The 27,582-nt window shown below is 32.6% G+C and overlaps 1 protein-coding gene across 1 annotated transcript; it reads left to right on the plus strand.

Moving 5' to 3' along the window:
• Window positions 1–29: 29 nt before the first annotated feature.
• LOC130805921 (uncharacterized) lies at window positions 30–14,628 on the plus strand. Its single transcript, XM_057670760.1, has 3 exons — window positions 30–267; window positions 344–450; window positions 12,297–14,628. Exons 1-3 carry the CDS (start codon window positions 101–103, stop codon window positions 12,326–12,328), a joined length of 306 nt encoding a protein of 101 aa, XP_057526743.1. The 5' UTR covers window positions 30–100; the 3' UTR covers window positions 12,329–14,628.
• Window positions 14,629–27,582: the final 12,954 nt, after the last annotated feature.

The raw sequence follows: 27,582 nt of genomic DNA on the forward strand, positions 1-27,582 counted from the left end.
ATTTTATTCAAATTTTCGAGAATTGCGATGGATTAATCCTCGAAAATTTATCGACATAAACGGTAGGCTGAGCAGGAAATCAGAGCTTTTAGAGTGAACAATGGCGGTCGCCGTTGCTGCTGGAAGATCAACATTTATTCGCACTTTGTGTAAAAAACCTACATCTACTCCCTTTTCTCTTCGATCCTTAATTTCACCTTCTTGTTCTTCTTCGACATCGTCTTTCTTCCTCCGCCATAATCGACTCTCTCCGTCCTCTTCATTCAGGTACATCTTCAGTTTCTCACTATCTTTCTCGTTCCTGGTAAACTATTCGGTTTTTTACAGTTTGATTTTGTTGTAGTGGAAGATTACCTCGAGAATTGTATTCTTTACTACCATTCCACAACGCTATGGCGTCTGCTTGCCTTGTTTCCAGGCTTCCTGATCGACCTAACACGTCTGCTGAATGTAAGTGCTGTTTATCCCTGTTTTCTGTAGAAATTGATTAGTTTAAGAATACCTAGCAAAATCGAATTGATTATTAACTTGTAGTTTTTGTTTAATCGGAGTACTTGTTATGTTTCATGATCAATTTATGATAGTTTTAATGAGTTTTGCTAGGTTATTGGAGAATGTAGATATAATTGACACATTTATTTTGTTTTCAAATACTAAAAGTCTAAAACTGCGTTTTTGGACTGGGTGAGATTTCGGATTCAATTAGCTCTTTGTGGCATCGTCAAACCCTCATTAATGATTTACGTTAGCAGTAATTTGCGAATTTCAAGTGCCTCCTCTTTAAAGTTTAAAGTGAGAATGTGAGATAGAGGTAGTAATAGTGTAATGCTCACGTTTTGTTATTTTCATTGACCTATTGCTATAGGTAGACAAGAAATTGATTGATTTTGCCATTGAGTGTGTCTGCTAAACGACGTTTTACTTGACTTTTGTCTAATTTTGACTTTTGGCTTTTGACTCTGTGATTGGTCCAACGATCGAGAAAGTGTTTGATGAATGGCCATTATGTCAGATGAAAAATTGGCTTTAAGCTAAAACAAAGAAGTTACTATGAGTATGTTGATTAATGATGACTCAAACTAGCAAGCACCATTGAAAAAGATGAGTATGGGTCAAAGAGGAGATCCGCGGGGCACGGAGTGCGTTCTGTCTCTATTTCGTGGCTCGCATAGTTGTACACGGCTCGCGAAATGGCGGTTTCTATTCACGGGAGGTGTCTTTTGGGACGGTTACTTTGTGTTTATTATGTAATAACTTCCTTTTATTGGGCATTAGTATATAAACTCCCATTTTAGGATTAAGATATAATTTTTCACAAATTGAGAGAGATCACAAGAGAGCCATTAATTTGTGAGTTGATTGAGATTCATTTTGTAAATTCTTTGCGATCCTAGTGAAAATATTTAATCTCGGTGCCGGTGGACGTAGCTATCAAATTGATAGTGAACCACATTAAATCTCTTGTGTCATTTTCTTATTATTTGCATTGAATTTCTTATTGTTTCATTATTGTTCATCGAACTTGCTTCCGCTGTCGCACAACAATTGGCATCAAGAGCTCAGGTTTAAGTCCTTGGAGAGTTTTTTGAGTGGAACAATGGCTGGAGATTCTACAATAAGAATCGAGAAATTTACCGGGAAAAATAGCTTCAGGCTATGGCAAATAAAGATGAAGGCTGTGTTGAAACAACAACAAATCTGACGTCCGTTGGCTTCAAAGAGTACTAATGCGGGATCGAATGACGAATTAACTGACGGGCAATTAGCAGTAATGGAGGAAAGGGCTCATTCTACCATTTTGCTAAGTTTGGATGATCATATCATCATGGAGATCGCTGATCAGGCTACAGCGGCGGAACTATGGATGAAATTGAAGTCATTGTATATGACTAAGTTGCTGACCAACAAATTATTGCTGAAGCAGCGGTTGTTCAGCCTCCGAATGCAGTCAGGTACTCCCTTACGGGAATATCTTGAAAAACTTAACTCTATTTTACTAGATTTGCGTAACTTAGATGTTAAAATAGATGATGAGGATGCTGCGTTGATTTTACTTGTGTCTCTATCGTCTAGCTATGAGAATTTTTTTGAGTCTTTTGTTGTTGGTAAAGAAAGACTCACTGACCTTAGAAGAAGTGAAGGCAATACTTCATATTAGGGAACTTCGTCAGAAAGCTATAGGTGATAACGGGGAGAGTGGCAGTGGGTTGTTTGTTAAGTCCGGGAAATCTAAAAAGAAGAAGGGGGTTAACAAAGGCAACAATACTGGGTTGAGTGCTGGAAACGACAATAAGGGATCTGGTAAGACTGGGGGGAAGACTTGTTATTACTGCAAGGAACCGGGTCATTTTAGGGCTAATTGTCCGGTGAGGAAGGGCAAGTCCCAAGCTGCTGTAGTTGAGGAAAAACCGAAAGAGAACTATAATTCGGAGGAAGACTTGGCATTAGTGAGTTCTGCTAAGTCTGAGGTTCTTTCTGATGATTGGGTTCTAGATTCGGGGTGTTTGTTCCATATGAGTTCGCGTCGAGACTGGTTTAACACGTATGAATCTTGCAATGGGGGTAATGTTATCGTAGGTAACAATGCACCTTGTAAGATTACGGGTATTGGGTCCATGAGATTGAGGATTAGTGATGGGCGAAAGTTGACATTGACTAGGGTGCGACATGTCCCTGCTTTGGGGAAGAATCTGATTTCATTGGGTACCTTGGATGATTTGGGGTACAATGGAGTGTTTTCGGATGGGGAGTTGTCCATTTATCGAGGTTCAGAGTTGGTACTTAAGGGTATCAAAAGGAACACCCTCTATATCTTTGAGGGTGTCACACTGTCTAGTTCTGCGGTTTGCGCATCAGTATCTCACCAAAAGATGACCAAGATTTGGCACATGAGGCTTGGTCATATGGGGGAGAAGGGGATGCAGCTATTGTCTAAGAGGGGTCTACTATCCGGGATCAAGGTTGCCAACCTTGAATTTTGTGAGCATTGTGTGTTTGGGAAGAAACACAGGTCAAAGGTCAGCAAGGGTGCTCACATTACTGATGATGTGCTCGATTATATCCATTCAGATTGCTGGGGTCCATCTAGGGCTGAAGGTATGACAGGTTTCCGCTATTTTGTATCATTTGTAGATGAAAAATCCCAATACACATGCCTTAGGTTGCTTAAGTCAAAGGATGAGGGCTTCAAAGCTTTTAAGCAATGGAAAGTTTTGGTGGAGATTCGACAGGGTAGGAAGATCAAGAAGCTACGAATAGACAATGGGCTAGAGTTTTGCAAAGAGGAGTTTAATCAGTTCTATGCAGATGAGGGTATTGGTCGGCATCATACCGTCGGAATGACACCACAGTAGAACGGTGTTGCAGAGCGGGTTAATCAGACACTGCTTGAGAGAGTTTGATGCATGCTCTCTAATGCAGGGCTTGGGAAGAGGTGTTGGAATAAAGCTGTGATGACAGCTTGTTATATCATCAATAGGGGTTCTCATTCGGGAATTGACTTCAAAATCCCGTTTGAGATCTGGAGTGGTAAGTTGCTTAGTTTCTCTAATTTGAAGATTTTTGGCTGTTTTACTTATTATCATGTGAGTGAGGGTAAGCTGGATCCACGAGTCAAGGTGGGGTGTTTTGTTGGATATGTTGATGGTGTGAAGGGGTTTAAGATCTATTCACCTTCGGAGGGTCGGGTCATTCTTAGTAGGGATGTCACTTTTGATGAGAGCACCATGTATTCCAAGAAGAGCTCGGGATCTTCTGATCTAAGAAAGGAAGGGGAGAACTTGCTGCAGACAGATGGAGTACTTGAGGTACATCAATCATCCATTGCTGATTTACTTCGAGTGCAGTTTATTGATGATGCTGAGGTTGCAGTGCCGAATACTCCTGAACCTGAGGTTGTTCCATCTCCTCCTAACTCCGGGGAGGAGGTGGAGCAGTCTAATCAGGGGTCATCTAGTCAATCTGACACTATTCTTGAGAAACCTAGACGAGTCATCAAGAAGCCTGTTAGATTGATTGAAGAAATGAAAGGAAGAAACTGCTTTGTTGAGAATTTGACAGGTTATGCATTGTGTGTAGCTGATGATGTAGAGTCATATGAACCTGCCACGTATAAACACGCAATTAGTTGTAGTGAGTCGGCGCAACGGCTTGCTGCAATGGGTGAAGAGATGCATAGAACAGAGTGTGGGAACTTGTGAAGGTACCAGAGGGGAGAAAGCTTGTAGGGTGCAAGTGGATTTTTAAGAAGAAAGAAGGATCATCTAAATCTGAGAAAGTTCGTTTTAAGGCTAGGCTAGTTGCAAAGGGGTTCAGTCAGGTAGAAGGGGTTGACTTCGTGGAGATATTTTCACCAGTGGTTCGACATACTTCTATTCGTGTGCTATTGTCGATTGTAGCACATTTTGACCTTGAGCTGGAGCAGCTGGATGTTAAGACGACTTTCCTTCATGGCGATTTGGAGGAGGAGATTTTGATGAAGCAGAGGGAGTCGAGATCCCAGGGAAAGAGCACTATGCATGCAGATTGCTAAAGTCGTATGGACTTAAGCAATCTCCTCGGCAGTGGTACAAGAGGTTTGGTTCTTTTATGGTTTCGCATGGTTTTGATAGAAACTCGTATGATTGCTGTGGATATCATCGTAAGTTGGATGACGGTTCCATGATTTATTTGTTTTTATATGTTGATGACATGCTTGTTGCCACAAAGAATAAATCGGATGTTGCTAGACTTAAAGAGCTGCTTAGCTCGGAATTTGACATGAAAGATTTGGGTCCAGCTAAGAAGATTTTGGGTATGGAGATCTATAGGGATCGGGCTAGAGGTAAGCTTTTCTTGACTCAGAAAAGTTACATCGAAAAGATTTAATCTCGTTTTGGGATGGAGAAGTCGAAGCCTATAAGTACACCAACATCTGTGAGCTGCAAATTGTCTTTGTCTATGTCACCTCAAACTGAGGAGGGGTTGACGTATATGTCTAGAGTCCCTTATGCCAACGCTATTGGTTGTTTGATGTATGCTATGGACTGTACTAGGCCGGATATTGCGCACACTGTTAGTGTTGTGAGTAGGTTCATGGCTCGACCTGGGAGAGAGCAGTGGCAGGGGGTGAAAAGGATTTTTCGCTATTTGAGAGGGACATCTGATATTGGTCTTGTGTATGGGAATGGTAAGGAGTGTTTGGTAACTTGGTATAGTGATTTTGATTATGCAGCTGATGTGGATACCAGGAGGTCGGTGAAGGGGTATGTATTTACTTTGGATGGTTCTGTGGTTAGTTGGAAGTCTACATTGCAGTCTTCGGTTACGTTGTCTACTACTGAAGCTGAGTACATGACTTTAACTTCTGCAGCTAAGGAGTCCATATGGCTCAAAGGCCTTGTAGGTGAACTGGGTATCGCACAGGATTTTGCTCTCTCTCAGGTCGAGCCATGAACATACTCACAACACTAACAGCGTGCGCAATATCCGGCCTAGTACAGACCATAGCATACATCAAACAACCAATAGCGTTGGTATAAGGGAGTCTAGACATATACGCCAGCTCTTCCTCAGTTTGAGGTGACATAGACAAAGACAATTTGCAGCTTACAGATGTTGGTGTACTTATAGGCTCAGATTTCTCCATCCCAAAACGAGACAAAATCTTTTCGATGTAACTTTTCTGAGTCAAGAAAAGCTTACCCTAGCCCGATCTCTATAGATCTCCATACCCAAAATCTTCTTAGCTGGACCCAAATCTTTCATGTCAAATTCCGAATTAAGCAACTCTTTAAGTCTAGCAACATTCGATGATATGCAACAGATTTATTCTTTGTGGCAACAAGCATGTCATCAACATATAACAACAAATAAATCATGGAACCGTTATCCAACTTAGGATGATACACACAACAATCATACGAGTTCCTATCAAAACCATGCGAAACAATAAAAAAATCAAACCTGTTGTACCACTGCCGAGGGGATTGCTTAAGTCCATACAATGACTTTATCAATTTGCAAGCATAGTGCTCTTTCCCTGGGATCTCGAATCCCTCGGGCTGCTTCATCCAAACTTAGCAAAATGGTAGAATGAGCCTTTTCCTCTATTACTGCTAATTGCCCGTCAGTTAATCCGTCTTCCGACCCCGTAGTAGTACTCTTTGAAGCCAACGGATCCTAGATTTGCTGCTGTTTCAATAGAGCCTTCATCTTTATTTGCCATAGCCTGAAGCTATTTTTCCCGGTAAATTTCTCAATTTTTATTGTAGAATCCCCAGCCATTGTTTCACTCAAACACTCTCCAAGGACTTAAAACCTGAGCTCTGATACCAATTGTTGTGCGACAGCGGAAGCAAGGCCGATGAACAATAATGAAACAATAAGAAACTCAATGCAAATAATAATGACACAAGAGATTAACATGGTTCACTATCAATGTGATAGCTACGTCCACCGGCACCGAGATTAAATAATTTCACTATGATCGCAAAGAATTTACAAGATGAATTACAATCACACTCACAAATTATAATGGCTCTCTCGTGATCGCTCTTAATTTGTGAATCATCATGTAGTAATCCTAAAATGGGAGTTTATATACTAATGCCCAATAAAAGGAAGTTATTACATAACAAACACAAAGTAACCGTCCCAAAAGACACCTCCCGTGAAAAGAAACCGCCATTTCGCGAGTTGTGTACAACTATGCGAGCTGCGAAATGGAGACATAACGTACTGCGTGCCCCGCGGACTGATGCAACAGCTTCTTCGCGCCCCGCAGACCTCCTCTTTGACCCATACTCATCTTCTTCAATGGTGCTTGCTAGTTTGAGTCACCATTAACAACATTCTTTAGAAAATCTCAATTCGATATTTGGTTGGGGCCCTTCTAATTTTTCGTGATGGGTATGACCAACAAGTTTGGGTGAGAACTATCACGACTGGTCTAAATTTATATCGAGGAGGCCTACCCAAACCACATTGTGAGCCTCGCCCTTCGTGTATGGCATAGGATTCTCCTCATGTCTGTGTTCTCCAAGGCCGATCAACACAAGGCCACCTCTACTAACTTGCTACCCTTTACTCCACTATCCACCCTTCCAAGGGTAGGATGATTAATTATGGTTGGTTATTTACCTCCCACGGGATGACAATGGTGCCATCTAGGGGTGTTCAAAATAACCCGACCAACATCCTAAATGGTTGGTCATCGTGTGAAAAAAATTCTATGTTACGAGTTAGGTCATGGGCCACAAAAAGGAATTTAGGTAGGTACCCACGGTCAAGTGAATATAGAGGAAATTTTATTTAGAAATCATGTGTAGTGTTAATGTCGAGACCAACCGAGAAGAAGAAAGCCAACAAATTTGAATAATATATAATTATTCTAACTTTAATTTTAATTCATGACATCTCTACTAGCAATGCTTACAAATTCTCATAATACCATATTGATAATGACTATTTAAAGAAACAAACAAAAAGCCAAACTTCACTTTATAATTTTCTAGATCTTATTCTATCAAAAGTTTTCAACTTTCTGGATAAAAGTTTTGAATTCATTCTATTGGGGAAGAACTTGTTGAGAAGAAAATTCATTAATTATAATAGTTAAGTGAGTAAAACAATGGAGGAGACAATGGTAAGAGAAGGAATGTCTCTTTCTGATAGACATACCTTTGTTTGAGTACAAGATAATATTCATTCACTAATTCAGCCAAAAAAGTTCTAGCAAAAATACACATTTTATGAAATCGAGTCCCCGCTGTCTTGACCCGCTTTATCTGGGTATCCGGTTAAAGCGGTCGGGACATGGGCCGCTTATGCAACTACTCGGCTTTTTGGGTACCCTTTTATGACACCTTTAGTGCCATCCATTTGGGTGGCATGTTCACAAGGTTAGCTCATACCTTAGTGCATGTTGCTTTCTGCGAGGCGAACACACCCGGACAACACTAGACCTTGAGTACTTTAAGAGTTATGCTTTCATCTCTCCTTGAGAAGACAACTCCTCTGTGAAGGTTGGTGGCCAGCCTTATTGCACTCTTCGACCGCCATCTTAATTTCCAAGAGTTCGAGGTGCACTGAGGCGTAAAAGGTCCTTAGCGCAATGTGTGTACACACTTTTTCACTAAAAAGCTTCAAAATAGGCTATTTTGGTTGGTTATACTTTGCTCCTTCTCACATCATAGGCTGAACTTTATGAATTGTATTTGTTGGGTTGAACTTTGGGGTAATTTCTATTTTTGAAATTAAAAAAGTTAATAAATTAAAAGAAAATGAAAACTAAATCAAAACTAGATTAAAAAAAATTAATTCTCTACCAAACCATGTTCTTGCTCAGCTTTCAATTTTAATCTCCATTGTTCAAGATTTTAATTTTGATCTTCAATTACTTAACCTCTATTAATGGAGATCAGAGGTCTAATTTTTTCCTTAAAAGGCTTGAAGGTCCAATTTTTTGTTGACCTCCATTAACGGAGATTAAAGGTCAAATTTATTCCCTAAAAAGAATTGAAGGTCTAATTTTTTCTTAACCTTCATTGATGGAGATTGAAGGTCTAATTTTTTCCGAACCTCCATTAATGGAAATTGAAGGTCCAATTTTTTCTCTAAAAAGAATCGAAAGTCTAATTTTTTCTTAAACTCCATTAATGAAGATTGATGGTTGGCAATTTTCTTAATTCTTAACCTCCATTAATGGAGATTCCATGTCTAATTTTTTTTTACCTAATAGAATTGAATTCTAGTTTCTTAACCTCCATTAATGGAGATTGAATGTCCGAGTTTTCTTACCCTTCATTAATGGAGATTAGTTGATATGGAAGGATAGAGGATAAATTATAGCTTGGACAACATATCCGTCATTATAGCTTCCATGGACAATTCAATTCAGTCCATTTCAGGCAACTTTGTGAATGATAAGGAAGTCAATTGATAAAATTAAGCTAAGGTTTTTGGTATTGGGATGGGGGTTTGGGACAGGGGATGTTGTCATGTTCAATTTATCTCTCTTTTCATCTAAAAATTGCAATGATTAACGCTATTTTAGCACATAACTATTATATTGAGAATATTCTAGTAAATTTGGGTTTTGAGTTTTATTCCTTTTTCAAACAAACAATTAATTACCCAACCCAACAAGGAGGCGCATTGGGCGCATAAGGCTCTAAATGCATCAAGGCGCACACCTCTTGTAGTGGGCTTTGCCTCACGTACCAAGGCATCTTCCGTTGAGCCTAAGCTTGAGGCGCATAAGGCGCAAAGCGAGGCACCACCATCACCTCTAAATGCGGTGTTTGGATTTTTCCTAGGAGTTTGACACCATCCGTTAGGTTATGAATGTGCAAGGGGAGGACAGTGAGTTAGTGACGATGATGATGGGACGGGAATGATGATGATGATGATGATGATGACTAGTGCTAGGAGGAGCCTTTATGCTTTTCTGCACATTCCGTTTGGTCATGACAGGTAGTTCGAACTCCTCATTCTAGGATTAAAATGTTGGGCTTCTAGAAAGGATCATTTTAGGAAGATGAAAGTAGTAGAAATGCAAATACACCGATGGCGTAGCGAACATACTTTGAGGCATAGAATTCAAAATAAAGACATAAGAAAGGTTTTGAAGTTGCTTATATTGAGGAGAATGTGAAAGAGAATAATTTAAGATTGTTTGGGCTTGTGTAAGTTGCAAAGACAAGTATGGTCAAAGGATACTTGGCGGATTTTAATCGAGGGTGCGGAAGACATTACATGATCTTGACTTAATTAAGAGGAAGTCAGTTTGAATAACAGGGTCCATAAACTTTTAGACGCATAATCTTGACTTAATTGAGAGGAAATCTGTTTGAATTTGTTCTCCTTGCTTTATGTGTCGACTTAGTAGTAAGGATTACTTTGATAAGGATATATTATTGATGATAACTGAAGAAAAAACGGTAGGAATACAATATATAACTACCATTATGAGCCCAACATTGTGCACAAAGGAGCAAAGGAAACTTCTCATAAAGTCTGATACTCCATAACCCATATAATTTTTCATCACTTTTTCTACGATAACCAACCTCTTTTCCCCATCTTTGGACATGGATTTAAGAAAACATCGGAGACCTCAATCTTGTTTCAAGATCTTAAACTTCTATTTCTTTACCCTAATGCCATTAAGTAGCTCTCATCTAGGCGGGATTGGGTTGCCAAATCTCAAATGTATGTAATTATATGGTTGTTAGTAATAACAAAAAGGTTGTTTCTGGTTAGTCCTTGGCAACAAACATCTTCCTGAACTTCATATGACTAAGAAGTGCACATTCTTAAATGATCCATTTTGTTTCAAGACCTCTGCCGGAATGAATTTTGTTTTTGATTAGGGGAGTTAGTACTAGCGGTTAGAGGAGTTATTCGGCTATCTTTCATCATTAAGACATGTTTTCAAAATTTATTGCCAAGGTTTATTATTCTAAATTGTTTCTCCATTTATGAGCTCTCAATCTCATGAATACGAGCAATGACAATTATATTTGTTTCATCTAGATTTTGCCTAGATCTTTAGACTAAAGGATGAAGCCATTGATACTTGATATTTCCAAAGCTTCTTATTGAAATACACATGAAATCTGGTCAGAGGTTCTGAAGTAGCTATTACATCATCTCCTTTAGAGAAGGGAAGAAACTAATGGAAATTTCCCAAGGGAACAGAGACCGTGAAGCAGGTTGAGCAAGAGAAGTCAACATTGATATTTTCCAGTATTTAAGTCGAATTTAAAAGTTTCAAACAATTTTCCAGCAACTTTTCTGGGTTTTTTTGTCGCTGTAAAATTGACTTAAATCCGGAAAATACCTTACTTATACAAACTAAAATAATTTGTCATCCGAAACGAATAACCTTATCTATTGTTAGGTCTTAAGTGATACAAAACACTACTATGCTTTCTACTGATTTTGGGTTATCTTTAGAAACTTCTGTAATATTTCACTCGTCCGTTGTGAACAAAGAACTCTTCATGGAGTCATGTAGAAGTATTTCACAACTTTGATTGCTGGTCGTGTAAGAAATTCAATGGTGCCTTTTTCTGGATCTCCCTCAAGCTAAAAATTACGTTCCAAGCCCTATAAACTGCTAAGAGGGATGGTTTGTTTTCATTGCTGTGTGACATTAGAGCTCCAAGGAGGGTCACTTGTGTCATCTAGCTTCGAATGATAGTATGTGGCTGCATGCATCTTTCAAATGCATATCTTTCTTTTGTGCTAATTCACAGAAAGTATTACTAGTTATTTTTCTGTATTTGAATCTCCTTTATGCACTAACAATTCCGTTGTCTTGTCATTTATTGTTTTCTTTCTCCCTATTGTAGTGAGTGAATAATGTAACACCCTCTAGGTTTCTGATTAGGGCCATTATGTGGTTCTTCAAAGTGATGTGGCAATTTTCTTTATCATATGATTCTACCTCTATTTCTGGATCGCGTGGTGAAATTTTCTTGGAATGCTTCGTTTTTTATGTAAATGTCATCCTGTCTCTTTGTTTGGGAGCACATCCTTGTTTGTCAAAGGATTATCTCATTTCTGATGATGTGATTAGTTTTGTCATCTGTTGCTGTCACCTTGGCTAGCAGTTCTACAGGGTGTGAAATGAATAAAGTGATCCCTTACAGATATACCTCCTTCAATATTTACTTCAGTACACTTGAATCTAATAGATAAGGCATATACTCTCTAGTGATTTTTGTGTCCTGGTACTTGATCATTTATTCAACATTATATTAGTCTGGAACTAGTTAAGAAATAAGGCTCCATAATTTCTTTAAAAATGATTGTTTGTTGGAAATCACAAGTTATATAAGTTTTTTCTTTCTTAGTTGCTGAAGCATGAAATTATTTGTGTAATAATACTTGTGAAGTTATTAGTCATTGTAATGATATATTGTCCAATTAGGCTTTTGTTGGCCCGATACTTCAAGGTATTAATAGGTTATTGAAAATGACTAGCGTTTCATTAGTGCCATACTGCCATGCTCTAAACATTCACTATTTAGGATTGAAAATTGGGAATTAGCTGAAGTGATAAAAGAACTTTAATCATACTTCTAGTTGCTAGTTGTGCTATAGTTTGTAAATAAATACCACTACACCATAATGACCGTTAGATTACCATTTCTTTGAAGCTTTAGACCCTTCAGCTGAATTTGTGAACAAGCTATCGTCTGTTTTAATGTATTCCATTTATTTTTTATGTACTGTGATCTGCAATTAATTAATAAATTGCACTGGCCATAATTGATGTACTTTAATATCTGTTATCCTTGTCATGACAGGTAGATTTGCCAACTATGTCACTCCCATCTAGAAGCAGACTAGTCAACTGGGTGTTCCCTTGAACTAAAGAGTTCCTCTTTGTTTTCTACACTTCTACCTACATTAAGGTATCTTTCTTATAGCTTAGTGTTGGAGATGACCCATGACTATGGAAATGAATTTCGTTTTGACTTATATCCTGAAAAACTTATTGATGGTGCTGAGCATCCATAATTTTGAGAGTCCAATTTTGATTACAAGAATTGCCGTCTTGATATGTAATTGTCAAAATTTTCAGAATGTGTTTTGTTGGCTTCCGCTATATCCTGTAAGTAGTTGTGGTCAATATCTAACGATGAGAAGACTGATCAATTTTTCCATTAATTTTTTTTTTCTATGCAAATTACTCATTCCCTTCGAGTTTTCTCGAACAATTCAGAAGGCTCTTATGTGGGTAACTAAAATAGGGCAAACTCAAAGGAATGAAGAGAAAACTAGTTAATGATGAGTTGAGGAGGGAGTTTTTGTTAATTGGATGATTATCTACTCCAGAAGCATTGTTATAACCCACTTGTACATTCTTCTAAATCAACTTGATGGACATGACATTTTCCGCTTTAGGAAGTTTAGGAAGAATAATTGCATTGAGCTGTACATACAACTGATACATGGTGAATAGTTTTTTTGAAAATTTAAAAAAAAAGACAATTAACTTATTTCCCAAAATAAGCGTCCGTACATCCAAGCCTAGTCTCGGGGATCATTCGCTGTTAGTAGCAGGGACTTAATGCGTTTTAAGTTTTCAGTTCTCAGTTACTTCCTTATTCCAGTTGACGAGGTGGAGGAGTTACCAGTTAACCTTAAAGTCGCTGTTACTTTGGGCTTTTAATTTTTTTTTCCTCTTTCGCTCTTACTAACAGCGACTCTTGCCAAACTTAGGTTTGGATGTACGGACGCTTATTTTGGAAAATAAGTTTTCACGGAGCTTATTTTAGAAAATAAGTTGTTTAATTGTCTTATTTTTTTCAAATTTTCTAGTTTTTTTGGATACAGTTCAGGATAACTGCTTTTAAGAGATTTTTTTTTTTTTTTTTTTTTTTTTTTTTTTTGTGCGTTCACAGTGGATTTGATTCATGTTGTCTGATGAGCTATGCCTAGGAGCCCACCTAGAAAACTACTAATGTTGTCTTGTCTATTGTGAGTAGGCTCCGCCGAACAGTTCTGGTATTGAGGTTTCTGATGTTCATCTAATAATGTTAATTCTTAACCAAGCAATTGGATTGCTCGAGGGATTGCACTAGATCCTTTGGTTTCAAGTTGCATGATTAGGGATGGCAATGGACCATGTCTTGTCGTTTCTCCAAAACCTTGATCTGGTCACAACCAGAGGTGTGCAATTGTGTAAAAGCAACCAGACGATGACCCGAAAAGACCCGAATTTTAAATATAAAACTTCAAAAAACATGTTAGCTAGTACTAGACCCCAAAAAAAGTAAGACGACCCAAAACACTGAACTAAGACTCAACTAGATGACTCGAATTAATATCTATACACGACCCCCTCCTTCGTACCCTATATCATACTGGCACAATATCGTGTGGGCTCTACCTATGGTCTTCTTTTACTTATTTAATAATTTTTTTGGTTATATGATAGGCTGGAGGAAGAGAGAGGCTACCTGAGAATTGTACCCATGACCTTTATCCATGACCTTTTTTGAGAAGTGATACTTGCTCTCCAACTGATTTAAGACTCAATTCTCTATAATCTTCTTACTCAAGATTGTAGTTAGAGCCAATAATGACATTGAGGTCCGATGGGAACCCAAGTTTTTCCTGTAAATCTATAAAGTCCGTGTAGAGCCCAATCAAATAATCTGAGTAATTGAGGTTAAAGTCTTAAAGAGAAACAACATTATAAGCTGTAAACTAATTAGTTTTTAAGGAAGGGCGTTGTATGTCAATTATAGGGGATTGAATGATGGCCAATGTAGAAAGTTGTTGCAGGACAAATAGCAGGCATCTCCTTTTCGGCGGATCGTAGGACAGCAGGAGTACTGTATTAGCATTAGAATACCATTAGACATATATCTTAATTGTACTTTTAATACTTGCTTTCACTATTAGAACTACTTTTAGATTAGTTTACACAAGGAGAATTCTCTCGAGGTTCACTGCAATTTTCCGCAACATGGCCAATGAACTAAGTTTAGCATTGAAGCATGGTAGATGTCTTGAAATATAGATCTCCATTGATTTAGATGGTATGAGGACTGAGGAGTGGTCTTAATTTTTGTTAGCTTACGAATCATTTAGATGATTTTCATATGATGGAAATGGATGGATTATTAGGTTGGTAAATTCAAGATAATATATATATATATATATATATATATATATATATATATATATATATATATATATATATATATATTGAAAACCATTTAAGTAGTGAAAACTGAACATCAAACTAAGATGTACATACTATCTTATAGAGTAATATTTTATAAAGGAAAAAGTTTATATAATTTATAAAAATGCCATCTGAATATGTACATATTTTATTCATTTATGTACACCTTTTAGCAAATGTTCAATTATTTAAAAATTGCCATCGGAATATGTACACCATTTAAGTTTTGTGTATACCTGTTTTCAGTTTTCACCATTTTAATTGGTTTTCACATAATCAAAATCACACACACACACACATTTATATATATATATATATATAGGGGTAGGATCAGGTGAAAACCACTAAAGTGGTGAAAATTGAAAAGCAAACTGAGATATACATATTCTAGTAAAAGGTGTACATATTCTCTTATAGGGTGTACATATTTTTGTAAAGGGAAAAGTTTCATATTATTTATAAAAATATCATCTGAATATGTACAACTTTTAGGCAAGTATGTATATTTTTTAGCAAATGTTCAATTATTTACAAAATTGCCACTGAAATAGTATACTATTTAAGCTTTTATATATATTTGTTTTCAGTTTTCACCATTTTAATTAGTTTTCGAATGATTTAAATCATATATATAATTTTATAAATAACTTTATTTATACTTTTTATATACGTTCATAAAAACATGAATATATCATCATGTTGTCGATGTATATGTACCAATCAAACAATTGAATGAAATGGAAGGAGTATGTGTCATTGCATTGATCTTTTTTGTGGCGTTGATGGTTATAATGTCAATTTGATTCAGGGAATATTATGCAACAATGAAGTATTTAGTAGATTAAGATATTTGGGGACTGAATGCAGATTTGCAAAGTGCAAATTTAGTGTTATCGTTATTGATGAATCAAAAAGCCTCTATTTTTCATACTCATCACTTAGTTTTAGTATCCGTTAGAGTTACTCTTAAAGAGATCGTTTCTTGGTGATTAGGTCATAAAACAAGAAGTTCATATACTAATAATTTGTACTGATTAAATTATTTAACTTATATAAGAAGTGCATCTCATAACGAAACCGTATCATATATGAATTGTGATCCGTTTATTCCTGGAACTTGAATATGTATTTAAGCCGAACATAGGGAAAAATTGTAGTGTGAAAATTAGCATTTTTAATATTTGACTTTGTTGAGTCATTTAATGGTGGAATGACATGTAGGGACTAGTTTAGTTTAGTCACGTTCTCTAATTAAGGTTTAGCCCTTCGGGATCAAATATTTCACATGATGTAGTTATTTCTAATAAATAAAAGTATAAAAGTATATATTTAAAAATATGACATTTATTTTACCTATATATTCTCACGTATTTGTCTGCTATTTGTCCTTTCTAACTTCAATTTATTTAAAATAATAAAACCCGTCATGACATTTATTAATAAAAAATTTACTATTGTATAAGAGACCAGTTTTATTGACTTAGAAAATATAATTTATATTCGTTGAGAGTTACTTTTTTTTTGTTAAATTCCTAAAAAATGATCTTTCTTATATGGTTGATCACTAGAATTTGCTGGAATAATGAAACTTTGAAGGATGGTGTGTCAAGTGAAATCTAGTAATATACAGTTTGTGCGAAATTTTACTTGACTATATGTTATTTTATATAAATATACAAAACAATAATGAATATAGCAACTAATAGAGACTAGTAAAGACAAAAATATTTAAGATTTCTTAATTTTTAGATTTCATCCATCACAGAATCGTGAGAGACGGTCTTTTTGAGAGATCATTTCTAATTGGGCTAATCCAAAAAGGACAATATAGAATAAGTTTTTGGGTAGACATTTAAAATATTGTGCGTACTTAAATACTTATTCGGTGGGCATTAATTATATTATAAGTGGACATTAAATATATTGTAAGTAGACAATAAGAACATGGTAAGTAGATTAATAGGCTAAGTTTTTGCATTAAGAATATTGTAGTCTTTTAAGTACTTTTCAATAGACATTAAGTATATTGTAAATAGACATTAAAAATCATATAAGTAGTTATTAAGAATATAGTAAGTGGACATTAATGTTTAATGGGTTGAGCCTGAGAGACGTCTCTGAAGAAAAACATCTTTTTATACGTACTTTGAATCTAAGTGATGATTAATGAGGATTTGTAAATTGATTAATTAAAGGATGATATATGTCTTGAGTGTTTGGCACCAAAGCTAACATGCCAGCTTGAGTACTTTATAAGTTTAATTTAAAATTCACAAAATTAAACTACCTTGCAATTAGCAAATAGCAATAATGAGGTGATTTCCTGCCCTCCTTTTGTTAGCGTTGGTATCTCATCATTTGTCTTTTTATGGAGCAAGACATGAAATCTTCATGTTACATCAAAGCTTATACTATTTTTTTTCTGTTTATTTTGTCAACTTAATTTTATTACTAATTACTAATTATAAATATTTTTTTGAGCTGTTCTTGTGAGAAACGGTCTTTAAATAAAAACTTTATATGCTAATAATTTGTATTATTTAACTATTTAATTTACGTATTAAGTGTCTCACGATGAGACCGCTTTATTGAAGAAATTGTGATTTTTCTTAGGAATTACTATTTTTGTATCACATAAATTGTCATATTTTTGGCTATTAAATTTATCATAATCTTGCGTTTAGAAATGTACTATGCCTAGATTTTCTTATTTAACCCCAACAAGGGTGTTAACTAGTTGAGTCAAGCTTGAGTATTAATTAAAGTACTTGATTTGGTTCAATAGCTTTGCTTAAAATTGAATTTTCAAGTGTGAACTTAACTCAAAATATTCAAATACAAATTTATATCATGAAAATAAATTTAGATCCACATATGTGTCTCACATATTTCAAATGTATTTATAAAATAATTTTTGTTAATTATAACTTCTAAAAAGCACTATTGATATGAATGTTTTAAGCTTATTCATGACCCTCTAAACCCAAAGTTAATCAGCGTTTGTCATATAAATATTTGAGTCGTGTTTAAACAGCTCGTCAATCAATTAGACACATCTTTTCGAATTTAAATATAGTTGAAAAAGTAAAATTCAAACAAAATATTATATTAATATTTCAAAAAAGTACTTTAACATATCTAAAATTCATTGTCTTTAATTATTTGGGATAATGTTTTAAATAAGGATAAATTCAAAGATGAGGATATTTTTAGATTCAAAGGGCCAATGCAAAATAATGACCAAGCAAATGAGTGGAGATGGGTCCCTATAAGAATGAAGTTAACTATATTTTTCTAACAATTATTTTGTTTCCTGTTTATTTATTTATTTATTTTATTTATTTCTTGCTTATTTCTGTTCCCTTTCTTTCTCATAGCCAGCAGTAGAAGCAGCTTTCAGCTTTCATTTGGTTTGGATTAAAACAGTTGGCCATTTATAGTTTGAAGATTTCTTCAATCCTACTCTGTCTGCCCAATAACAACATGTATTTTAATTTAATTTAAATTTATTATTTTCATTCACCCAACTTGAATCTACTCCCTCCAATTCAGCACTAACGTCCTATTGACTTTATGACTCTATTTAATGTACTTATTTAATTTTTAATATTTCTAATTGTGCATTATTTAAAATTATAGAAAGTTGATATAAATAATTTTTGCATTGAGATGAATCAAATAAGATTCCACATGACTATGTTTTAACTTGTAGATTAATAATAAAATACAAATTAAGAGTAAGAAATAAATAGTGTCCAAAAAGTAAGTAAGACGTTAGTGCTGAATTGGAGAGAATATTACTTATTTAAAAATGCGCGAGTGAGTACTGATACCCTTTTAAATATTTGAATTCATTTAAAATTTTATATGTGCATTACATTTATCTGTCATTTATAATGGGTGAAAAAAAATTAAATTTATGTTTGTCCACACAAATACGTGTTTAAAACATACACAAATTAAGGTGGGTATAGTTCGACAGACGCAGGATGGACGAATACATGCGGGGTGGCATTACGTTTCCACTATCTATTATAAGTAAGACATTACCCATTAAAATTATACTCCATAACCGGAGTAGATGCAATGCGAAATCCACAAAATAACATTTTGTAGCCATTAAGTTTTTACGACAACAAATAAATTGGATTTTAGCCTATTATTGATTATTTTGTTTTTGTCAAATTTTTTTTAAAAAAAATTCAAATTAAACATATTTTGTTCTATAGAATTATTTTAGTTGGATTGAACTTATATTTTTCAAATTAATGTATTATTATTATTATTATTATTATTATTATTATTATTATTATTATTATTATTATTATTATTATTATTATCTTTTTAAATTCCAAGTAATTGTTATTTTAAATAGAAAACCAAACTTGATTTGAAAAGAGAATGAGCCTACATAGAATTAGGGCTATCAAGATGAGGTGTAAAAGTGCAATAGAAATGCATGTACAATGTCAAGTGTGATGAATAATCCTTCTTTCACTTTGTTATATTTTTCCTATTGTTTGTACTTTGCTTTAAATCATAAATGTAATCTCCTATTTGATTTGATCTCTCATGTATTTGTACAACTACAAACCATAAATGCTATTTTGTTCTATCTCTTTCCAACTTTTTTTATTTTTTATTTTTTATTTTTTATCTTTTTGGGAGTGAATGGTCTCTTCTACCATCAAAAATAAGACTTCGTGTTCATAGAGTTCAGTAGTATATATTCTAACTTACAATGCTATTTATAAAAATGAAAAAGAAATATAAAAATGTCGCATACTTCTTTGTGCCTTTGAATTTGTTACATTTGTAAATTAAAGTGAGAGATTTTTGCATATTGTATAGCAAAATCAAATGGATAGGAGTATTAATTACACCTATATATGATTTGGTGATAATTTTTCAACTTAATACTATTTTAGATAATATAATTAATTAATTTTTATATATGAGCATTAGATTTTATACTTTTAAGTATATAGTTTTATGTAGCAACAAAGTTGAGGTGCAACTAAAAAATAAAAGTAAAGAAGTCGAAAATATAAGAATTGCATAACTATTATTATAAAATTGCTACCAAGAAAACTTGAACCTCTTAACTCATGTAATATATAAGTGTTCCTTTCCTTTTGACCACTTAATTTTATTACTTAGTTATACTATACTACTAGTACTTTCTCCATTCTATATTAATTGCAACATTAAAAAAGATGATACTATTCATTCATCACTTTTAATTTGTGAATTTTTTAATGTATGAGCTAAAATATAATCAAGTGAGATCTTGTTTGATTCATCTCATTGCAAAGATTATTAATATCAAATTTTTATAATTTTTTATCATATATAATTAGAGATATTAAGGATTATATTAGTACATTAAAGTGCGTAAAAAAACAAATATTGCAAGTAAATTGGAACGAAGAAATTATATAATCTAGAAAATCTACATGGCAAAACCTTTTTTTTTGGCAAATCGATGTGTAAAGGAGAATGTACAAAAAAATCATGTAAGCCGTCCTCTAAAATCTTAAATCTCACAAAAATTGATATTTAGAATCACAAAGATAATAAGGTTTAAGGATCGAATCGACAGGAATTATGGGTTAATTTAGTGGTCAAAATTTTTTACTATTACCCTCATAAGTTGTGTTTGATTCTAATAATATTTATTGAAAGATTATTTTCTCTTTGCCTCTCCCGGATCCACATAAAAAATGAAAGAAAAACACTAACCTACCTTGGCATTCACTACCTAGAATGTTTGTTTGTTTTGTCTAAATAGATTCCAAAACCACAAGCCACAAGCCACATTTTTAAAAAATTATAAATAAAATGTTGTTGAAGTTAATTAAACCCCAAAATTTCCAATTATACATAATAATGAGCAGCACCATAAATTGTACCTATTTTAGGTGTCCACTGTACTTGCAGGTCATTACACAATTGAGGGACTTCTTCCATTTGCAGAGATTTATCATGAGGGTCCTAGCGCCAGATGGATTGCCCCATCTTATAAACCATGTGAACCATTTTTAGGATATTTATAAATAAAGAAAAAATTATTTTAAAAAATTCTATTTATTATCCATTTATTATCCTTTTGTGATTGATTACAACTATTGATTATTATTAAATTATTCAACTTTTACATATTTTTTGCTGGCAGCACTACATGACACATTTTAATCGACTACTATAGGTACGTACCACTAAAGAGGAGTAGAGGTAGACCAATGAAAAGCATAAGGAGGTAAAAGAAGTGAGTGTAACGGCTAGTAAGTACCTACAGTAGCTGATTAAAATGTGCACTACTACAAATCATCACTTATGCCACAGTAGTAGTCGTGGCACAAGTAAGAATTTCCCATTGCTATGATGTCTAGCCACGGGAATTTAAGTAAGAGACTACCGTGACTCATTGTAAATTACATTCGGCTACCACATGCATAACACATGGCTACAAATCATTTATACAATTAGACTCGTAAAGAGGAAAATTCAACTAGTAGTATGTATTTAATGTTAACAATCAGTAACATTCCTTCCACACAAATGCCTTGGGTAGGATTTGAACCCAAGACCTCCAGGTTGGTACACTAACACTCCAACCATTAGATTATCAATTATTTAGTGATAATCTGAGTAATATTAGTATGCTTATAACATAAAACTCCTACCACTTATTGTATTATTATTATTATTATTATTATTATTATTATTATTATTAATATTATTAAATGTAGTTAGTCGTCTTAGTTTAGTATTGGTATGCTAGTAGTAGTAGTGTATCATTCTTATAATATTAGTTGTATTAGTATATAATTAGTCGAATTAATATAGAATTAATATATTATTACTCGTATTATTGTATTATTAGTTGCGCTAGTATATTATTACTTGTATTAGTGTATTATTAGCATATTATTAGTTGTATTAGTGTATTAATAGTATGTAATTAGTCGTATTACAGTATTATTAGTATATTATTAGTCGTATCGTATTGGTACATTATTAGTATTTATTAGTCGTATAAGTGTCGTATTAGTCGTATTAGTGTATTATTAATAGTATTAGTATATAATTAGTCGTATTAGTATAGTAACACTTCTAAAAGATTAATTTATTGTTATTATTATTATTATTATTATTATTATTATTATTATTAACTAGTTGAACAAAATTATTAAAAGTAAGTTAAACAAAATTATAATTAGTTTGAAAAAATTAGTTGCAAAATTACTAAAAATAAATTTGGTCAACTAATATTCCTAAATGCAACAAAATTAGTCGTATATTAGAATAATATTACTCGTATAATACCTATTACTTAGCTAACACTTATTAGTTATGAGTATATTACTATATTATTAGTCGTATTACTATATTATTAGTTGCATTTGTATATTATTACTCGTATTAGTGTATTATTAATCGTATTCGTGTATCGTTAGAATAATATTAGTTGTGTTAGTGCATTGAGTATTAGTTTAGTTAATGTAGTATTAGTACATAATTAGTCGTATAGGTATTGAAAGTATACATCTGAATTATAATTAAGAACCAATAATTAAAAAATTAGAAAAGTCTTGGAATAGGTTAGAAACAACCTTACTCTCTTTTGTTGAAAATACTTTAATCTTACCTAAAATCATTGTTTAAGGTCTAGTTTGAGTATTTGGTAAGTGAAAAAAGCTTCTCAAAATTTTTTAAAAATGTTTTTATTTAAAATATATTGAATTGAATTGAATCATTGTTTAAAGAATTTTTTTCTTATATTAAATTTAAAAACAAGGGAAAATAATTACTTATTTTCTAATAAATGTAGAACTAATTAAGTTGGATGAAGATTTTGAATTTAAATCATTGATAAACTTTTTTTATTTTTTAAATTTTCTCTTAAAATATACTATTTCTGTGGCAAGATCAAAACTTACGATAAATTTCAAATTCAAGTGTTATAATTTATAACACAATCCCACAATAGCTATTTACCCGTGACATAATTGGTGGCACAAATTTTTTTTGTCACGATAAATATTTACATGTGACATAATTTTTGGTACAAGTTTATGTTTGCCACAAAAAGATTTCTCGTGGCATGATTTGTGGCGCAAGTGCCTGTTTGCCACGATATTAATTTATCCGTGGCACAAGTTTTTATTTGCCACGATATATATTTACCCGTGGCATAATTTGTGGCACAAGTGCATCTTTGCCACGATTATATTTACTCGTGGCAAAAATTTTGGGTATAATTGTGATAATGTCTTGAAATCTATTTTTCTTGTGGCAAGATCAAAACTTGCCACAGATTTTGAATTCCTGTGGCATAATTAGTAGCACAAGTCACGATTTGAAGTAGTGGTGGCAAGGGGTGTTGTCGACATAAAATATACAAAGGTTGAAAATTATCAATAGTATGGATTATTCAGAGCAGATGGGCAATAAATGAGATTATTGAAGATAATTTTATTTATAAATAATTATACTAAAGTCTTAATCCCTATATTTGAAAATGATATTTATGAACAATATATTTTTGTTAAGGAACTAACTCAAACTTATGATTATAGTTCAAGAATATGTTATGTATTTTATCACGCCCCTCTTATACAAGATTTATTTGTGCTAGAAGTGTAGATGTAGCACATGCATGCACACTAGATATTCCACTTGAAATGATAAGGGTGGATGTGATTCGAACCTGTGACCTCCCATTACGTTGACTTCTGATACCATGTTAAGGATCCAAATCAACCAAAAAGCTTAAGCATATGATTATAGCTCTAGGATATGCTATATACTCTATCACTTTTAAATTATTGTTGGTTCAAGAATCAAATCCTCCAGTACGGTGGTAATTGCCCAGGAGCATAAAGAAGCAAACGTGTGGCATAGTGGATTATGGTTATAGCCCTATGATATGATATATACTCTTATGAGTAAGCTTAGATATATATGAGCCATTAGAATCACCAAATCGTCCAATTATTCAGCCATGCTATAATAAGCACGTGTGAGCACATGTGTGACAACTGATCTTATCCGGGTAAGTGAACTAAAAAATACTAATGAGGGTTGCGAATTGGCCCTATACAAACCAACATAAGCCTTTTGTAGTGCATTCTTCCTTATTCATGCATGCATGTCTTGAGAACATCTCAAAAGTTTTCTCATCCTAAAATTATTTCATTCATATTACGCACGCTTAACAATAATAGAGTTTTCAACAAATGAGCTTAAATTCTTGAAAAGAATCAACCCCTAACATACACGAGTATTACTATCAATCTAGTTTCAATCCAGGGCGTTAATACAATCTTGAGGTGGACAAGCCAGGGGCTTGTCGTGAAGGCTGCTCAAGCGAGAAAAATGTTAAGTACAAGATTGTCTATTTCTATAAAAAAATTTTAAACAAGTAAATAGATTATCTGTCATAAAGATAAAAGAAAAAATCCTGAACCAGTTAGTTAACTTGAAATTGAAAACAACTAATAATTAAGAACACTAAAATTGAGTGTATGCTTTCTAATCAAATCTTTGGGATTGAATGCTATATGCTTATAATGGTTATTGTCGTTATTTGTGAACATTACACCTTGGTCTCCATCATCACATATTGTCTCCTTTCTTCCTCTTTTCTTTTGTGCTTTTTTGCCTTTATTTTACACCTTTTATTTTCCTCCCTTTTTGGCCAATCCTTTTTCTCTTTACAACTATTTAATTATAATTTTCAACGTTGAGTTTGTTATTACTTTCTAAAATAATAAATTATTAGAATAAAGTCAATAAACATACTAAAAAAGGGTCATACTCTAATCTCTTTTCATGTTAGGTCTAATGAGTCCTATGATTGCACCAAAGACTCATGTAATCTCTTTGCCTTTAAACTCTAATTACTTTTCCTAATTATTTTTGGATACTTTTTTAAGTAGAGGCTTATAGATTAAGTAGAGGAAAAAAAAATTATTGAAAAGAGTAATAAGAATCAAATTTAAGATAATATTTAAAGAAAATAACATATTTTACAATTGAAATAAGACTCAATTTTGAATTTTTATGCTCTTAAAAAGGTGCTTTATTACTTATCAAAGAATGTTATTCCATAAATTGCTCAATATCCAATGATGGTAGGTACTAGGTAGGTAATATTTAGTGAATTTCACCATCAGTTGTGTTTGGCAAACGACTAAATTACTAGTAGCTGATAGCATGTTGAAGTAGTTGCTTTTAACAATTGATTTTGAATCCGGTACTCAAAGCAACTTGTTAAAAAATAGCTTACTTATAACAAACAGTTGTTACAACAAACTAATTTAACAATAACAAGCATTAGATGGTTTGACCATTTAATTTTATATTTGTGCTTAATAAGCACTATTAGTTCAATAACTATTTTACCAAACACTCGCATTGTTTTATTTTAATTGTGGTTATAATAGATATAGATATAGATAACTAGATAGTTAATATTATTTATACATGTTAACTAGGAAACTTACATTTTATGTTTTTATGTTAGCAAACTCATAGGGACACACGAAGTATCAATATGTTTTACACTCATATTTAGTGTTTTTATGATAATTAATACATCTCCTTTTATTATGACTATATTTTTTGTTTCCTTTTGTACTTAATGAAATATTATTTGTTGAAATTAACTCATTAACTATAATTTTTTAGAAGAATTAAGCTAAAATTTTGCTAAATCAATTGATTCAAGGTTTTGCAAACATAGCCTAAGATTAATCTTGTTATAATATGTCACGTGTTTACTTTTGGGATTAATGAACATAAACATGTTGCATATACATGAAGCATTTTTATGTATGGCATATACTACGTACTCTGTCTAACATGGAGATTAAAAATTGATGAGTATAGTTTAAATAAGGGGATCTTTGAAAATAAAAAAAAAATAAAGTAAAAATGGTGGAACAATATTAAAAATAAAAATGGCAAATTAATTGGATGGATAAAAATGTGAAAAAAGGACAAATTAAGTAAGATATAGTGAGTTTATAGTCTTCATAACGGTTAGCAATTGTTCAAGCAAGAGCAGCCAAGTATTAGGCTTTTATGATAAAAAAAATTGGCTTTTGGGTTCATATTTTTATTGAATTTTGTCTTTAATAATTGTATTTTACAAATGACTTTTTAGTCAAATGAAAAGTTAGTTTTTGGCTTGATAACCTACTTATTCCTGATAAATAGCCATTATTCAATATAGAATTTACCAAATATCTTCTTAAACAGTTGACTTATTTAACTAACTTAAAAATTAACAAATATAATCAATACTTTCGACTGATTAAATATGCTAACTAAAAAAATTTAATGGCAATATTAATTTACCAAACACATCATAATAAATAAGATTAAATAATGATAAACACTAACGAAAATTATATTTGTACATAATATGAGTTACTAAATTTAGATTAAAAGAATTACAACATCCATTTCTAAAGTTATTTTCAATCATCATATAGGAATATGGGAATAAGAGAATGTGATATTGAGAATATAAAAGTTAAAATACTGAAAAAGTAAAGAGAATATTGAAGAAATACCTTTTTAAAAGAGAGTTAAAGGAAAAGATTTTAAAATTTTTTAAAAAGAACTAAATAGAAATTGTAAATTATAAAATAATTTTAAGGAACAATAGAAAATAAGTGAAAAAAATAAAAATATTAAATTTAAAATTGTTATTTTTCAGTTCTCTTTTATTCAACTTGCTATTTTTCATGATGTCAATCAAGTAGCCAAGTGTACATTTCTTTTTGCTTTTCTTCATATCTTTCACAAGTTGTAATAGAATATTAGAATTTGAATGAGAGTTAAAGAACAACTAAGACATACAATATATAGTAAAATGAGGGACCATTTGACTTCAACATTTTAAAAAAAGTTTTAAGGGGGCTTTGCATGATCTTTAATAATTTGATTATTAATAAAAAGTAATATTAAAACAAATTTTTAGTAGAAAAATATATACAAAATTATCTAAATATATATATCAACAAGGAGTATTTTTATACTCATTGTGGGACTCGTGGATCATCAATGCTAACTTGCAATTATCTATTGGTTCATTGTATTAAAAATATTTCCTTTGTTCTTATTATTTTCATATAATTAAAATTGAATTTAATAATTTTTTAGTAAATAGTAGTTAGAAAATAGACAAAAATAAGTGGATAGAAAAACATATTAATAAGACAAAGAAAAAGAATGAATTATGAACAAAAATATAATATCATATATAATTTCATTTTCAAATGCAAAAGTGTAGCAAAATAAGTATACAAAGAAAAAAGTGTAACAAATTTATAAGTAGTACTTCCTCTATTTCATTATCTTATTACATGTTTATTTTTGATCTGTTTTATATTACTTGTTACATTACTATATTTGGAAAAAAGTAAATAAACAGATGTCTATTTTTGCCATAGCTTTTCCCCTGCCCTTTTATCTCATTAGCTTTAACCCTCAACTCTATAAAAGTTATAATTATCTCTTTTAACACAAAGATACCAATTCTTTAAATCTCCTATAAAATCATTTGATAGCAAGAAAATTAGAAAAAAATTATTAATAAACAAATACTAATAGTATTTCAAATTTTAAAGAGTAGTTATGCAAAGACACATTGTTATCATGATAGGTTCATCATTTTAATGTAATAAATTAGGAAGGCAATGAAAATGCTGAGGTTGTTAACTCATAATCACTTATGATTAATTAGCAATAAGCCTTTACATGTGACACATTAGAATCCTAATTGGTTAGTTAAACCTTGTGGGGTCAATTTACATGCTTACAACTTACAAGTGAGAAATATTTGTCACAAACATTTTTTTTAAATGACTATATGGACA

This window comes from Amaranthus tricolor, chromosome 2 (assembly GCF_026212465.1).
Source record: "Amaranthus tricolor cultivar Red isolate AtriRed21 chromosome 2, ASM2621246v1, whole genome shotgun sequence".
Lineage (NCBI taxonomy): Eukaryota > Viridiplantae > Streptophyta > Magnoliopsida > Caryophyllales > Amaranthaceae > Amaranthus > Amaranthus tricolor.

Excerpts from the sequence above, each read along its gene's own strand:
- LOC130805921 (XM_057670760.1), top strand. The coding sequence starts at position 101 with ATGGCGGTCGCCGTTGCTGCTGGAAGATCAACATTTATTCGCACTTTG. Across the intron at positions 268-343 it reads TCTCCGTCCTCTTCATTCAG|TGGAAGATTACCTCGAGAAT; the intron begins GTACATCTTCAG and ends ATTTTGTTGTAG. Across the intron at positions 451-12,296 it reads ACCTAACACGTCTGCTGAAT|GTAGATTTGCCAACTATGTC; the intron begins GTAAGTGCTGTT and ends TTGTCATGACAG.